Genomic DNA, 16101 nt, shown 5'->3' on the forward strand with positions numbered 1-16101 from the left:
TCGGTTTTTGGCGGATTGCAAAGAACTTTAAAGGTGCATACCGCCACCTACTGGACATGAGTGTGAAGGTCCCGAGTCTGAGACCGCCCCCTGCTTCCTGTCTGTTGCTCAGCAACATGAAAATGTTCCACTCTGACACAACGTCTGTTTCCTTCTCATCATTACTCTTCTTTCCTGAGAAGTGATAAACGTTTCTGGGAGTGGACAGACTTTGTCACTAAGATGGAGTTGTAGAGATATAAAACTTAAATTGTGTGAATTTAAAGTTGAGATTAAGTTCCTGTTTTAAGCTCCAAGCGAGTGGGTGTGTCACCAAATCTACTTTCAGTCTTTTTGCATATTTTTTAATACATTTTCTGCATTTATGTGATCGTTTTAAGTAGTCTGTTGTGGTTGTTTTACATGTCTTGAGGTTGTTTTCGTCATGTTGTGTATATCTGTGGGCTGGAATCATCTTTGGGATCTTTGTGTGTCTTTAGATACATTGTGTGAGATATTCCCCCGGACCCTTTTGGCATTGCGGCCTCTTTGTGATTGTTGTTCATTCATTTAAGTCTTTGTGCATCTTGTTGCGGCGATCCAGCACTCACACAACAGGAAAGAATGAAACAGAGAGGAATCAATAAAACACAAACACAGATATAGCTGATCAGTAATTATTATGTAGTTGTTGCAACAAACAAACACAGCAGCCAGTCGCGGAAATGCCCCCCACAGTAGCAACAATCATACAGCATATATAGCCACTGCAATGAACACACACACATTTTCCCTAAGCATGTTTAACGCACACACATTTTACCATGCAGCCTACCACACAAAGGTCACATGTTTATCTCTCTGAAAGCTATACTTGTATATGTTTAAACGTCATCGTCTCATGACATCCTTAGGATTAGTTAACTAACAAAGGTTAACTGTTTTTATAACCTGAGGCTGTCACGATCTTAGTATTATGTCATGGCAGGGTCAGACTGGGACAATAAGTCAGGCCGGGAATTATACACCCAGCCAAGCCAGTACCAGTTTTTTGTGGCATTTTGCTGGATTTATTTGTCAATATTTACAGCGTTGCTGCCCATAGTGATAGCCCTCTAAATCTACTCCCAAAAAATAAACATATGGAGATGGGTTACTATTTAAAAAAAATTGCAAATCTATTTAGGAACCTATTCATGTGAACATATTTTAAGTGGGGGTGGACCTCAAATCCTATAGGGGGGTCCGGGGGAGAATAAGATATTTTTTTAAATGTTGGACTTAAATGCATCAATCTGGTGCATTTTGAGGGGGAAATAAAGAGAGAGACTACAACTATATGAAACAGAACTGTATACATTTAAATAATCATAAAATCATAAGAACATGGCCATAACCAATAACATACCATATCCAATATGAAAAAACATTGAAACTTGTTTATTTATTTGTTTTTGGTTCATTTATAGTTGTGAGTGTGTCTGTGCTCCTGAATCAGCCTCTCCCTCCTCTCCCTCCTCTCCCTCCTCTCCTCTCCCTCCTCTCCCCCTGCTCCTCTTTGAGGCAGCAGTAAAGACTAGTTTTAGCTCTCAACAAGTTTTTTAAGTTTATCTTCCATTTTTTCACCTAGTTAACGTTTTTTTATTATTATTCATCTATATTTTACTAATCACTCCCCCCTCAAATGGAAATATGTGTTTACATGAATGGTGACCAAACCGTGAGACCCACTGAGAACTAAGTTAACTATCTAAACACTCAGCAGAGTCCTTTACCTCACCTGAGCTGTAGTTATCAGTCTCTCAGTCTGACAGGAGAGGACTCTCCTCCACCTTGTTGTTGAAAGAGCTCCTTATATCCGTTAGCGCAGCTAGCTAGCACCAGATGCTAACAACAACAATAGCCTACACGTAACCGGTGCGCGAGCTTTCTCTCTCTCGCTCGCGCCACACATACACACACCCTCCCGAGCTTGAATGACACACAGAGACCAATCGAGGGCATTAGTGTATGATCTGTATGAAAGTGGCCATGTCGGCAGGCCACGTCATGTACAGCCAGTCACCCTCTGTGAGGCAGAGTCAAACCCACATTTGCGCAGCGTTGCGTTCACAATACATACATAAAAAAAATCCTCAGGCCAGCAGGCCACTTAGCAGGCCAGGCCATCGGGAAACCTCCCGGTGCTCCCGATGGCCAGTCCGGGCCTGTGTCATGGTTTTATTTTGCTATTCTGTTCTCCCTGTGTCTTGTCTTCCTCCCTGTCGTTAGTTTCCCTGGTGCCATTTTCTTAATGTCTTTCGTTTTTTGTAAAGCACTTTGAATTGCCTTGTGTTGAAATGTGCTATATAAATAAATAAATAAATAGCCTTGCCTTGCCTTGTCTCTTCCTGTGTTCAGTGTTGGTTCATTATTTGTCGTTCATGTCTCCCTTCATGTTGGTCACAGTCACCTTTGTTTGGATGCTACCTCGTACCTGTTCATGGATTCTTGTTTTTTCAGCTTTTGAAATTAAAGCTCGCCTTTTGTTTCCTTTTGAAACCTGCTTCCTCCTCAATCTGCATTTGGGTCCTATTTTTCCCCAACCGTGACAGAGGCCTTCTCTGAACTTCCTCTAACCTCGGTGTCAGCTCGCTTAAAATGAATACATCTGTTGATCATTCAGAACGACCATTGTCTCTCTAACTGTGTGACCCAACTCAGTAACACACATCATATGGAATACCATGTGATCTTTAATGAATATCAGAAATACGCTGTATTAAACATTCTGCTATAACACTCTTTCCTTTTTATAATTAAGATCACTTAATCAAAAAAGATTATTATTGCAAGTAACCTATGAGTTCCGCCCTCGAAAGCCCAACATGACTTTCTGAAAAATATTTATCAATGGGTAATCATTTGTACCTACTCACAATAGCCAAAAAAACACCTTTTTGATTATAACACAGAGTGGAAGAAAAGACAATTGCGCTAATCTACTCTACTTAAATGGAAAATTATTTAAAAAACCAAAGTATGCTTAAGAGGAAAACATCTATTTGTCCCATTCAAGTTTAACAAACTTACATACATAATGGAAAATCTTCCAAAACACTTATTGCAAGATAACTGTCGTCCACTCTTTCTACTTCTGTTATATTGTCCAGTAAACACTTCTTCAGGGTGTGCACGTTCCGATCTCCATGCGTAGCCTTTAGATCAGGGGTGCCCAACCTTTTTTGAACCGAGAGCTACTTTTAAAGTTGCCAGTCTGCCGAGATCTACCAGTCCAAATAGAGAGGCGTAACCATTACTGACAGCCAGTACTTCTACTTGTATAAAACTGACCTTTGTACGATTAATACTTCATAAAATACTGCAGATCCTTTATTTTACCTCTTTCTAATCTACACAAATACAAGTATTTAACTGAAGTTACACAACAGTGTTGTTGATACAGAGTTGGAGTTTATTCACACGTCACTACAGTGGGTAATGTTTTCAAGAAGCATTGAACAGTGCTGCCACATATGACACAGGAAAAAAGAAAAGACTCTGAACCCTTTCTTTGCCATTATATAAAAATAGTGTTGCTACAAAAGTATAAATGAGGCTTACTAATAAGACAACTCAGATCTGAAGCTACTCAGGAATCTGCTGCCAAAGTGCAATAAAAAAGTCAACATTAATAGAATCAAACCCTTTTTTTGTTGCATTTTAATAGAGTATAAAAAGAAATGCCTTTAAAATAGGATGCAAGCAACACTAGTTTCTTAACCTGAATTGATAATAGACTATAATCAATTTAAGTTTGCATTCTTATACCATTTTGTACAATAATTATAATGAATAAGTTCAAACAAACTAAAACTTACAGCTGATTAATAACGGTATCTAACTTGAGTTTTTATTATATTGTAGCGACTCTGTATAGGGTGCTGAGTGTGTCACTCAAGCATCCCTGTCTCTCTGCCAATCACAGAGCTGCAGAGTAAGCTGGTCGGTGTGCGGGCCTGTGGTTGGGGGAGCAGAGGGTGAGGACTGGGGGAGTCGTGACGTTGACCCTGTTGTGTGGGTGTGAGTTAGGGAGTGGAGGAGAGAGTGATGATGAACCTGTAACATGTAACCTGTGTCCGTGTGCGGACAAAAGAGTTATTAAACCCCAATAACTTGAAGCCTGTTTCCGACTCCCTTTGTTGAACGTTACAATATCAAAAACCTGTTGAAATGCTACTGGTATTTTTATTGTCCCCAAAAAGCGCGTCGGCAGCCTCCAGGAATGCTTCTTTCACAACTTCGCCGTCTTTGAAAGACTTCATGTGTTTCGCAAGAACGTGACTGACACGATAAGATGCTCTGGTAGCAGCCTTGCTCTTGTTGTTGGGCCTGGTGAAAATGGACTGCTGTGCATTTAGCTGTCCTTTCAGGCCCCTCCCCTTTTGGAGCGTAGGGCAGAATCAGGAGGGAATTCCGTCTCGTAGCGTTTGTGCACCGTTTTGAAATGCCGCTCCTAAATTACTCTTCTTCGATAAAGCCTCGCTCGCATTGCAGATGAGACAGATGGACTTTGAAATGGAATCTTATTTTAGTCCTATTTCCACAGCCGTGTTTATGTTCCTATCGTTCCTGAATCTGGGGGTAACTCTGTTTCCCATGTTAAGCTGCACGCTATGTTCGAGTCATAATCAGGGAAAACACTTTAACTCAAACACCGGAGTTCCTCAGAATAACCTGGAATGTTTTCAGATTAAATAAAAACACACTGACGGGGGCAGAAAGTGTCGAGAGCGGCGTCTTATCAGCGCTTTCAGGGAAACACTAAACCTCCCGCGACGGGTCAGAAAAACGTTGGCGGAAGTAAAGAAATTTCATGTTTTTTCAAAGGAAGGGTTCAGTGTCGGGCTGAAGCTGCTTCTCATTATCCCCCGACACTCACGCTGTACATTACCTCGTCTTCGGTTAACACGAGTGCGACCACTGCTCCCAAGCCCTGTTGTTGCCATTTTATTTTCTGTTAAATAAGGTTAGTTAGACCATGAGTTAGACCCGAGTCTTCCTGACAGTTCACAGTGTGCCGCTGCCCGGTGTAATTCAAATCTACCACCGCGCGCACCACAGACACACAGCTGCTGCCCAGCCGCAGCACCGGAAATGGATCTGCTGGGAGAAAAACTGACTATCAGAAATGTAACGTTATCTTTGATAATATTTCGTCTCCTCATTTTTCGTCAACGAAAGTAAAGAGAGATTTTGGCATAGTTTTTATTTAGTAAACTACATTTTTGTCTCGTCACTTTTCGTCAACGATATTGCATGATGATTTTGTTGCAGTTATTGTTTACTGCCGTCGGTCTCGTCATCGTCTCGTTTTCGTCATGGAAAAAAAGGTCGTTGACGAACATATTTCGTCATAGTTTTAGTCAACGAAATTAACACTATTGTATACCAGAGGTGGGAGTAAGTCATACATGTGCAAGTCTCAAGTTACTGGGGTGAGAGTCAAGCAAGTCAAGTCCTACGAAATCCTGATGAATAACCCCAGTTTAAATCAGTTAAAAGACAGTGGTTATGAAACTAGAGTTTTATTTTCAACATTAACAACAATGGAGAGTGGGGTTCTGAAATCATAAAGTGTGTGTGTGTGTGTGTGTGTGTGTGTGTGTGTGTGTGTGTGTGTGTGTGTGTGTGTGTGTGTGTGTGTGTGTGTGTGTGTGTGTGTGTGTGTGGTTCTAATGAAGGTAAACACAGTGAAGGCACTGCTCTTCTCAGATTCTGCTGAGTTACACTTTACTGCCTCCTGGTGCTGCAGAGATTTCATGAAGTGAAGGAGGTTTTCCTTCTATAAAACAGCTGTGGGCAGCAGATACTGTGAGAGTCACAGACATGAATACATAGGTCAAGGAAGACTGGTTCACACACTCTCCTGTTTTGCCGATCCGGTGCTTGAACAAATAACTCTACACCCCTGGCCGAAATGACAGAGTTTGAAATATATCTCAAATAATGTATGTATTTCCCCACATAAACAAAACAGTCTGCAATGAAACTGCTGTCTCTTGTGCGCTCCACTTCCTACTTTCTCCTGCGAACGAGAAGAGACTTTCTCTCTCTTTTTTTTCTCTTTCATTGCCCTCTAGCGACTTCGTACAATAAAAAAACAAATGCATATATTTTATTTTAAAAAGTAAAGTCCTTTCGAGTCATCTGTCTCAAGCCTAAGTCAAGTCTCAAGTCATGAATACCAAGTCAAAGTCGAGTCTTTTATCAATGTTAGTCAAGCAAGTCTCAAGTCAAAAAATATAAGAGTCAAGTCATGTGACTCGAGTCCCCCACCTCTGGTATATACTTTGGTTAGTATATTGCTGTATTACTGTATCAAAAATAATACAAATATAATAAACACAAACAGATAAGTAGTATTTTGTTAACTCAAGGTCTATATTAAGTGAGTTTTTATTGTGTTAACTTGTGTATTTATGCTTTTTAGATTGACTTTCTCTCTTTCTCTGTCCGTCGTTCTAGAAACCGAAAGGAAAAGAAAGACATCACAGCTGTCAGCAATGTGACCAATCCTTTTCAACATCTGGAAATTTAAAGCGCCACCTGCTTGTTCACACTGGAGAAAAACGGTACGGCTGTGAAGAGTGTGGGAAAACTTTCACTCAATCAGGTAATCTCAAAACACATCACCGTATTCACACTGGAGAAAAACCGTACAACTGTGAAGAGTGTGGGAAAACTTTCGCTCATTCAAGTTCTCTCGAAACACATCACCGTATTCACACTGGAGAAAAACCGTACAACTGTGAAGAGTGTGGGACAACTTTCGCTACATCAGGTGCTCTCAAAACACATCACCGTATTCACACTGGAGAAAAACCGTACAACTGTAAAGAGTGTGGGACAACTTTCGCTACATCAGGTGCTCTCAAAACACATCACCGTATTCACACTGGAGAAAAACCGTACAACTGTGAAGAGTGTGGGACAACTTTCACTTGTTCAAGTAATCTCAAAACACATCAACATATTCACACTGGAGAAAAACCGTACAGCTGTGAAGAGTGTGGGACAACTTTCGCTACATCAGGTGCTCTCAAAACACATCACCGTATTCACACTGGAGAAAAACCGTACTGGTGTGAAGAGTGTGGGAAAATGTTCACTACATCAGGTGCTCTCAAAACACATCTTCGTGTTCACTCAGGAGAAAAACCATAGTGCTGTTAAGAGTGTAGGAGCCGCAATTAAGCATATTTAGTTTTTTCAGTTTACAATAAACAATTCCCATCTATTGGCCATGTGTTGGGTAATCCTTTTTTCCATTACAGATCCCATCCCAACAGCGCCATCTGTTGACGTAACGTCAGAATTGACAGGCATAATGTTCACTGTTCCTTTAAGTTTAGTTTTCTGGCTGTCCATCTGCCGAACAGCTGACATTATTGCAGCATTAAATCCAAGCCATTGTCCAATACAGCTTATGTATCCAATATACAATCCAGTTGTAATGCTGCTCATACATGCATGCACACAACAGTCTATGGGGCAGCAACCATACAGACAGTAACGGAAATATAGTGGAAGAAATGCTGGAGGAAAGAACACTAGTATGCCTTAATGATGGACATGGCACAAGAGTAGATGAACACAGGGGGAAAGTCTCATGCCTGGATCTGATATTAGTGTCAAACTGTTTGGTTCATACATGCGAATGGTTTGTTTTGAATAACTCCACTGACCATTATCCAGTGCTTACTAAAATGAATAATAATGTGTATATATGCAGGAAGGAGGTGTGATAACCAGGTGGTGCTTTGCTAAAGCTGATTGGGGAAATGTAGGATATGGTGTGAGGAGTCGGTACACCTGCTAACATCAGAGGGAAGCATAGAGGTCATTACAAGCCAAATAACGCAACATATACTAAATGCAGAAGAGAACAGTACATGTATACCCAAAAAAACAACCAAGGGTAGGAAGAAAGTGGTGCCATGGTGGAATGAGGAATGCAGCAGGGCTATTAAAGAGCGAAACGATGCACTTAGAGAAAAGAAAATCATGACACAAAATAATGTTATAGAGTTTCAAAGGAAAAGGGCAGCTGCTCGAAGGACAATAAAATACACACAAAAGAGAACATGGAGAGAATTGTGTTCTACCATTGGCAGAGGAGTAACATTAGGTGATGTCTGGTCCATGTTTAAGCGGATGAGTGGGGAAAAGGAAATCCATGGGGAGAGGCTGGCAGTGACAGATGAAGAGAAGGCAGGTATGTTAGGAAGGACACTTGCAGCAGTACATAGTGGGGAGCATCTCAGTGATATTCATAGGCAGCAAAAACAGCACTTACTAGCAGAGAATGAAAAGGTGAAGGAGAAGAGACAGGATAATATCAGCTCTGGATGTGGAATTAGTAAGAGTGAGTAATGATGTGGGAAAAACATTGAAAATGAAAGAGATAATGGCAATAGTGTACTTTGACATTGAAAAGGCGTATGACTCTATGTGGAGGGAGGGGTCACTGATCACATTGAGTATATGGGTATTGGAGGGAGAATGTTCTATTGGGTAAGGGCCTTTTTAACAGACAGGACATTTAGAGTAAAGGTTGGAGCAGATATTTCCAATTATTTAGAAATAGAAAATGGTATCCCCCAAGGGAGTGCAGTCAGTCCAATATTATTTAACATCATGATTAATGACATATTGACATGCTTAGACACATGCATCCAATCGGCTCTGTACGCAGATGATGGGGCTATTTGGATGAGGGAAGACATGCCCCATACGTAATGGAGAAGCTAGAGCGATTAAAAAAGTAGAGGTGGTCATATAACTGGGGATTCAAAATGTCAGAAAGCAAGTCATGCTACAGGTATTTACAAACAAACACAAGATTGATGGCCAACAGCTAACACTATATGATCGTCCAAAGACAAAGGTGAATGAGTTCAAATACCTAGGACTGTGGTTTGATAGCAAAAATGCATATTAATCAAGTGGAAAACAAAATGCTAAAAAGTATTAAATGTATTGCGAGCTGTAGCTGGATGCAACTGGGGCGCAGACAAACAAGCATTGATAGACATTTACAGATCAATGATGAGGTTGTAGACTATAGACTATGGTCGTATAGTGTATGGAGCAGCAGCAAAAACATCGCTTTAAAAAATGGATAGACTACAATATAAAGCATTGCGGCTGTGTATTGGAGCGATAAAGTCATCCCCTATCAATGCAGTTCTGATAGAAGCAGGAGAGACACCTCTGGAGATCAGAAGAGAGAAACTTGCTCTGTCATACTGGGTCAGGCTTCAAGGGAGTGGAGAAGAACATATCACAAACAGAAAACTACAGGATTGCTGGGAATATACAAAGTTCCAGGGGCGTGGGTTTGGCTGGACGAGTGAGGAGAGAACGAGGGCATGTGGAGTGGAGAATATCACGTTTGCCAAAGCAAGCCCATTTAGCCGTGTTCCTCCATGGCTTTCCCCAGAAGCTAACATAGATGTGAGTATCATAGAAAGGAAAAAGAGTGGCAAATAAATGAAGTGGGAATTAAAACGAGTATGTACCTGAATACAAATATTTAGATATAATTCATCATAATCTGTGTAGCAACTTACATTCTAATTTACAGCTGACAGTTTGTTCACTTTTATTTCATTAAAATGACTTTATTCACATAGAAAGTGACATTAATGGTTGTTTGAACCACGGTTATAACGCTATCCGTGTCATTAACTATCACTAAGTTAACACAGAAAGCAAACATTAGCTAGTGAGACTGTTTACTCCATGTATACAGTATTACTAATTAAATGGATGACCATTGGGAGGTGGTGGCGCTTGTCTTTTAAACTCAACCCTGTGAAACATAATATGATGTCTAAACATCTGAGCTCTGTTTAATATATTAAGATTTTTTAGTGGTTTTTGATGTTTTTCACAACTTTGTAGCGGTAGAGAAATGGGATTTGAAAAAAGAAGTTTAATTTATTCAATCTTTCAAAATATGTATTAAGAATATAATGTGAGTCAAAGCATTCAGAGCTTCATGTTGACTCCTTCATAGAGTAAGCAGAGTCAACTGAAATACAGTTCTCTTAATCCTCTCTTAGTTTTCCTCTGATGTTCTGTACATGGTGCTTATCAGAAATGCATCCATCATGGGGCATTTTCCTGCATTTTTAAATGTAATTAAAAGGGTATTTTTCCATCAGTGCAGATGAACCCAGCAGGAAGAGCACAGATCTAATCAGAGCTCAGACTAATGATGTCTGTCAGCCATTAGAATGATTCATTACACCTCTACTTTTACGGCTACAACATCACCGAATGTTGAGGAAGCGCCAGCCAATCAAATCATATGCCAGTACAAGCTCTAGCCAATCAAAGCGCGTGCTTGTGTGTCCGGGGCGGGAGATTAATGTGATTGGTTGTTAGTCGCAGGCCAGACACGCCCACCGGCAAGCTGCCGTGTGGACGCACCGTCACTCAAGTAGAAGTACAGACACTCGTGTTTAAAAATACTCTGGTGAAAGTAGAAGTACTGACTAAACTTCTTTACTCAAGTCAAAGTAAAGAGGCTTTGAAATGTACTTCAGTAAAAAGTACCCATAACTAGCAGCTGTTTTAAAGAGTACCTGACCTCCCTTTATATTAATAGAACAATAATGTCATTGTTAGCTAATGAATGTTTCCATGCTGAACAACGGCAACATGACAACGTTTCCATTGGTCCCTCTTCTTTAGAGAAGACCAGGAAATGATGGATACACGGATCGTGTTCAAATCAATAGGCACGCAATGACTCTAAAGAATAATGATCACGCCACAAAACACACATTCAGACTAAAAGAACCAGCTGTTTGGAAAATGAGAGAAGTAGAAAGTACAAGTATTTGAGTTCAACATGTAAGAAGTAGAAAGTACAGGTATTTGAGTTCAACATGTAAGAAGTAGAAAGTACAGGTATTTGTGTTCAACATGTGAGAAGTAGAAAGTACAGGTATTTGAGTTCAACATGTAAGAAGTAGAAAGTACAGGTATTTGAGTTCAACATGTAAGAAGTAGAAAGTACAGGTATTTGAGTTCAACATGTAAGAAGTAGAAAGTACAGGTATTTGAGTTCAACATGTAAGAAGTAGAAAGTACAGGTATTTGTGTTCAACATGTGAGAAGTAGAAAGTACAGGTATTTGTGTTCAACATGTGAGAAGTAGAAAGTACAGGTATTTGAGTTCAACATGTAAGAAGTAGAAAGTACAGGTATTTGAGTTCAACATGTGAGAAGTAGAAAGTACAGGTATTTGTGTTCAACATGTGAGAAGTAGAAAGTACAGGTATTTGAGTTCAACATGTAAGAAGTAGAAAGTACAGGTATTTGTGTTCAACATGTGAGAAGTAGAAAGTACAGGTATTTGAGTTCAACATGTAAGAAGTAGAAAGTACAGGTATTTGGGTTCAACATGTAAGAAGTAGAAAGTACAGGTATTTGGGTTCAACATGTGAGAAGTAGAAAGTACAGGTATTTGGGTTCAACATGTGAGAAGTAGAAAGTACAGGTATTTGAGTTCAACATGTAAGAAGTAGAAAGTACAGGTATTTGTGTTCAACATGTGAGAAGTAGAAAGTACAGGTATTTGAGTTCAACATGTAAGAAGTAGAAAGTACAGGTATTTGAGTTCAACATGTAAGAAGTAGAAAGTACAGGTATTTGTGTTCAACATGTGAGAAGTAGAAAGTACAGGTATTTGAGTTCAACATGTAAGAAGTAGAAAGTACAGGTATTTGGGTTCAACATGTAAGAAGTAGAAAGTACAGGTATTTGGGTTCAACATGTGAGAAGTAGAAAGTACAGGTATTTGGGTTCAACATGTGAGAAGTAGAAAGTACAGGTATTTGAGTTCAACATGTAAGAAGTAGAAAGTACAGGTATTTGTGTTCAACATGTGAGAAGTAGAAAGTACAGGTATTTGAGTTCAACATGTAAGAAGTAGAAAGTACAGGTATTTGAGTTCAACATGTAAGAAGTAGAAAGTACAGGTATTTGTGTTCAACATGTGAGAAGTAGAAAGTACAGGTATTTGGGTTCAACATGTAAGAAGTAGAAAGTACAGGTATTTGGGTTCAACATGTGAGAAGTAGAAAGTACAGGTATTTGGGTTCAACATGTGAGAAGTAGAAAGTACAGGTATTTGAGTTTCAACATGTAAGAAGTAGAAAAGTACAGGTATTTGTGTTCAACATGTGAGAAGTAGAAAGTACAGGTATTTGAGTTCAACATGTAAGGAGTAGAAAGTACAGGTATTTGTGTTCAACATGTAAGAAGTAGAAAGTACAGGTATTTTAGTTCAACATGTAAGAAGTAGAAAGTACAGGTATTTGAGTTCAACATGTAAGAAGTAGAAAGTACAGGTATTTGAGTTCAACATGTAAGAAGTAGAAAGTACAGGTATTTGTGTTCAACATGTGAGAAGTAGAAAGTACAGGTATTTGAGTTCAACATGTAAGAAGTAGAAAGTACAGGTATTTGAGTTCAACATGTAAGAAGTAGAAAGTACAGGTATTTGAGTTCAACATGTGAGAAGTAGAAAGTACAGGTATTTGTATTCAACATGTAAGAAGTAGAAAGTACAGGTATTTGGGTTCAACATGTGAGAAGTAGAAAGTACAGGTATTTGGGTTCAACATGTGAGAAGTAGAAAGTACAGGTATTTGAGTTCAACATGTAAGAAGTAGAAAGTACAGGTATTTGTGTTCAACATGTGAGAAGTAGAAAGTACAGGTATTTGAGTTCAACATGTAAGGAGTAGAAAGTACAGGTATTTGTGTTCAACATGTAAGAAGTAGAAAGTACAGGTATTTGAGTTCAACATGTAAGAAGTAGAAAGTACAGGTATTTGAGTTCAACATGTAAGAAGTAGAAAGTACAGGTATTTGTGTTCAACATGTGAGAAGTAGAAAGTACAGGTATTGTGTTCAACATGTGAGAAGTAGAAAGTACAGGTATTTGAGTTCAACATGTAAGAAGTAGAAAGTACAGGTATTTGAGTTCAACATGTGAGAAGTAGAAAGTACAGGTATTTGTGTTCAACATGTGAGAAGTAGAAAGTACAGGTATTTGAGTTCAACATGTAAGAAGTAGAAAGTACAGGTATTTGGGTTCAACATGTAAGAAGTAGAAAGTACAGGTATTTGAGTTCAACATGTAAGAAGTAGAAAGTACAGGTATTTGTGTTCAACATGTGAGAAGTAGAAAGTACAGGTATTTGAGTTCAACATGTAAGAAGTAGAAAGTACAGGTATTTGGGTTCAACATGTAAGAAGTAGAAAGTACAGGTATTTGGGTTCAACATGTGAGAAGTAGAAAGTACAGGTATTTGGGTTCAACATGTGAGAAGTAGAAAGTACAGGTATTTGTGTTCAACATGTGAGAAGTAGAAAGTACAGGTATTTGTGTTCAACATGTGAGAAGTAGAAAGTACAGGTATTTGAGTTCAACATGTAAGAAGTAGAAAGAACAGGTATTTGAGTTCAACATGTAGAAAGTACAGGTATTTGAGTTCAACATGTAAGAAGTAGAAAGTACAGGTATTTGAGTTCAACATGTAAGAAGTAGAAAGTACAGGTATTTGTGTTCAACATGTGAGAAGTAGAAAGTACAGGTATTTGAGTTCAACATGTGAGAAGTAGAAAGTACAGGTATTTGAGTTCAACATGTGAGAAGTAGAAAGTACAGGTATTTGAGTTCAACATGTGAGAAGTAGAAAGTACAGGTATTTGAGTTCAACATGTGAGAAGTAGAAAGTACAGGTATTTGAGTTCAACATGTAAGAAGTAGAAAGTACAGGTATTTGTGTTCAACATGTAAGAAGTAGAAAGTACAGGTATTTGTGTTCAACATGTAAGAAGTAGAAAGTACAGGTATTTGAGTTCAACATGTAAGAAGTAGAAAGTACAGGTATTTGAGTTCAACATGTAAGAAGTAGAAAGTACAGGTATTTGTGTTCAACATGTAAGAAGTAGAAAGTACAGGTATTTGAGTTCAACATGTAAGAAGTAGAAAGTACAGGTATTTGAGTTCAACATGTAAGAAGTAGAAAGTACAGGTATTTGTGTTCAACATGTAAGAAGTAGAAAGTACAGGTATTTGAGTTCAACATGTAAGAAGTAGAAAGTACAGGTATTTGTGTTCAACATGTGAGAAGTAGAAAGTACAGGTATTTGTGTTCAACATGTGAGAAGTAGAAAGTACAGGTATTTGAGTTCAACATGTAAGAAGTAGAAAGTACAGGTATTTGAGTTCAACATGTGAGAAGTAGAAAGTACAGGTATTTGAGTTCAACATGTGAGAAGTAGAAAGTACAGGTATTTGAGTTCAACATGTAAGAAGTAGAAAGTACAGGTATTTGTGTTCAACATGTGAGAAGTAGAAAGTACAGGTATTTGAGTTCAACATGTAAGAAGTAGAAAGTACAGGTATTTGGGTTCAACATGTAAGAAGTAGAAAGTACAGGTATTTGGGTTCAACATGTGAGAAGTAGAAAGTACAGGTATTTGGGTTCAACATGGAGAAGTAGAAAGTACAGGTATTTGTGTTCAACATGTGAGAAGTAGAAAGTACAGGTATTTGTGTTCAACATGTGAGAAGTAGAAAGTACAGGTATTTGAGTTCAACATGTAAGAAGTAGAAAGAACAGGTATTTGAGTTCAACATGTAAGAAGTAGAAAGTACAGGTATTTGAGTTCAACATGTAAGAAGTAGAAAGTACAGGTATTTGAGTTCAACATGTAAGAAGTAGAAAGTACAGGTATTTGTGTTCAACATGTGAGAAGTAGAAAGTACAGGTATTTGAGTTCAACATGTGAGAAGTAGAAAGTACAGGTATTTGAGTTCAACATGTGAGAAGTAGAAAGTACAGGTATTTGAGTTCAACATGTGAGAAGTAGAAAGTACAGGTATTTGAGTTCAACATGTGAGAAGTAGAAAGTACAGGTATTTGAGTTCAACATGTAAGAAGTAGAAAGTACAGGTATTTGTGTTCAACATGTAAGAAGTAGAAAGTACAGGTATTTGTGTTCAACATGTAAGAAGTAGAAAGTACAGGTATTTGTGTTCAACATGTAAGAAGTAGAAAGTACAGGTATTTGTGTTCAACATGTAAGAAGTAGAAAGTACAGGTATTTGAGTTCAACATGTAAGAAGTAGAAAGTACAGGTATTTGTGTTCAACATGTAAGAAGTAGAAAGTACAGGTATTTGAGTTCAACATGTAAGAAGTAGAAAGTACAGGTATTTGAGTTCAAAATGTAAGAAGTAGAAAGTAAAAAGTGGTCAGAAAAATAAGTAGTGGAGTAAACTACTGATACCAGAAACATGTACTTAAATACAGTAATGAAGTATTTGTACTCCTCTACTTCCCACCTCTGGTCAGCGGGTGGAAAATCCAGTCGAGATAAGCCAATAAATAGCAACCAGGTTCTCATTTCTCAGCGGCTGATAACCCAACCTTATCTGACAGGAACTATAAACAGTGCGCTGAGAGAAGCCCACATGATGAGATCAGAACACACTGATCCTCAGACGCTTCCTGTGTGGGCCGTCCCTCTCCATCAGCAGCGCCAACACTTTCAACAGGTCAAAACAGAAAGTACTAATTATGTTCGATTGAAAAATATATCCAAATATTGAGGCAGCTTGTAACAGAACGCAGGAAACTTATCATGAAAGTCTATTCTTTATATTAGTTTTGTCATGTCCCTTTGTTCTGTCTTATTGTAGAAAGTATTCCTCCTCTCGTTTCAGAACTCCATGTCCCCGCCCCTATGTGTCTCCTGTGTTCGTGATTGGTTTACCCGCCCTGATTGTTTCCACCTGTTCCCCTCACCTTGTGTATATATTAGGCTTGTTTGAGACAAGCGAGACCTGCGCAGTTGCGATCAACGTCTTGCTAGTGCGTTGTATGATGGTTAGTCATTTTGTCCGACTTGCTCTGGAGGCTCGCCTTACCTACCCTACCTCACCTTGTTTCTACACGGACCACTATTGCGGTAAGCATGTTGTAACTTCCGGTTGTTGTCATCTCCGGGTATCCCGTGTGCCCGTTCTGTTGCTGATAGCTTATTATCTT

General features: G+C 38.9%; 1 protein-coding gene across 1 annotated transcript in view; it reads left to right on the forward strand.

Moving 5' to 3' along the window:
• Positions 1–6507: 6507 nt before the first annotated feature.
• The window catches only part of LOC117536527 (zinc finger protein 761-like), a gene marked incomplete at both ends in the record, with an annotated part of 39232 nt that continues 29638 nt past the window's right edge, over positions 6508–16101 (forward strand). Inside the window, one exon of the mRNA XM_034201433.1 lies at positions 6508–7138. Coding sequence (XP_034057324.1) covers positions 6508–7138 — 631 coding nt within the window. The remainder of the gene's footprint in view (positions 7139–16101) is intronic.

Source organism: Gymnodraco acuticeps, unplaced genomic scaffold (assembly GCF_902827175.1).
Source record: "Gymnodraco acuticeps unplaced genomic scaffold, fGymAcu1.1, whole genome shotgun sequence".
NCBI lineage: Eukaryota > Metazoa > Chordata > Actinopteri > Perciformes > Bathydraconidae > Gymnodraco > Gymnodraco acuticeps.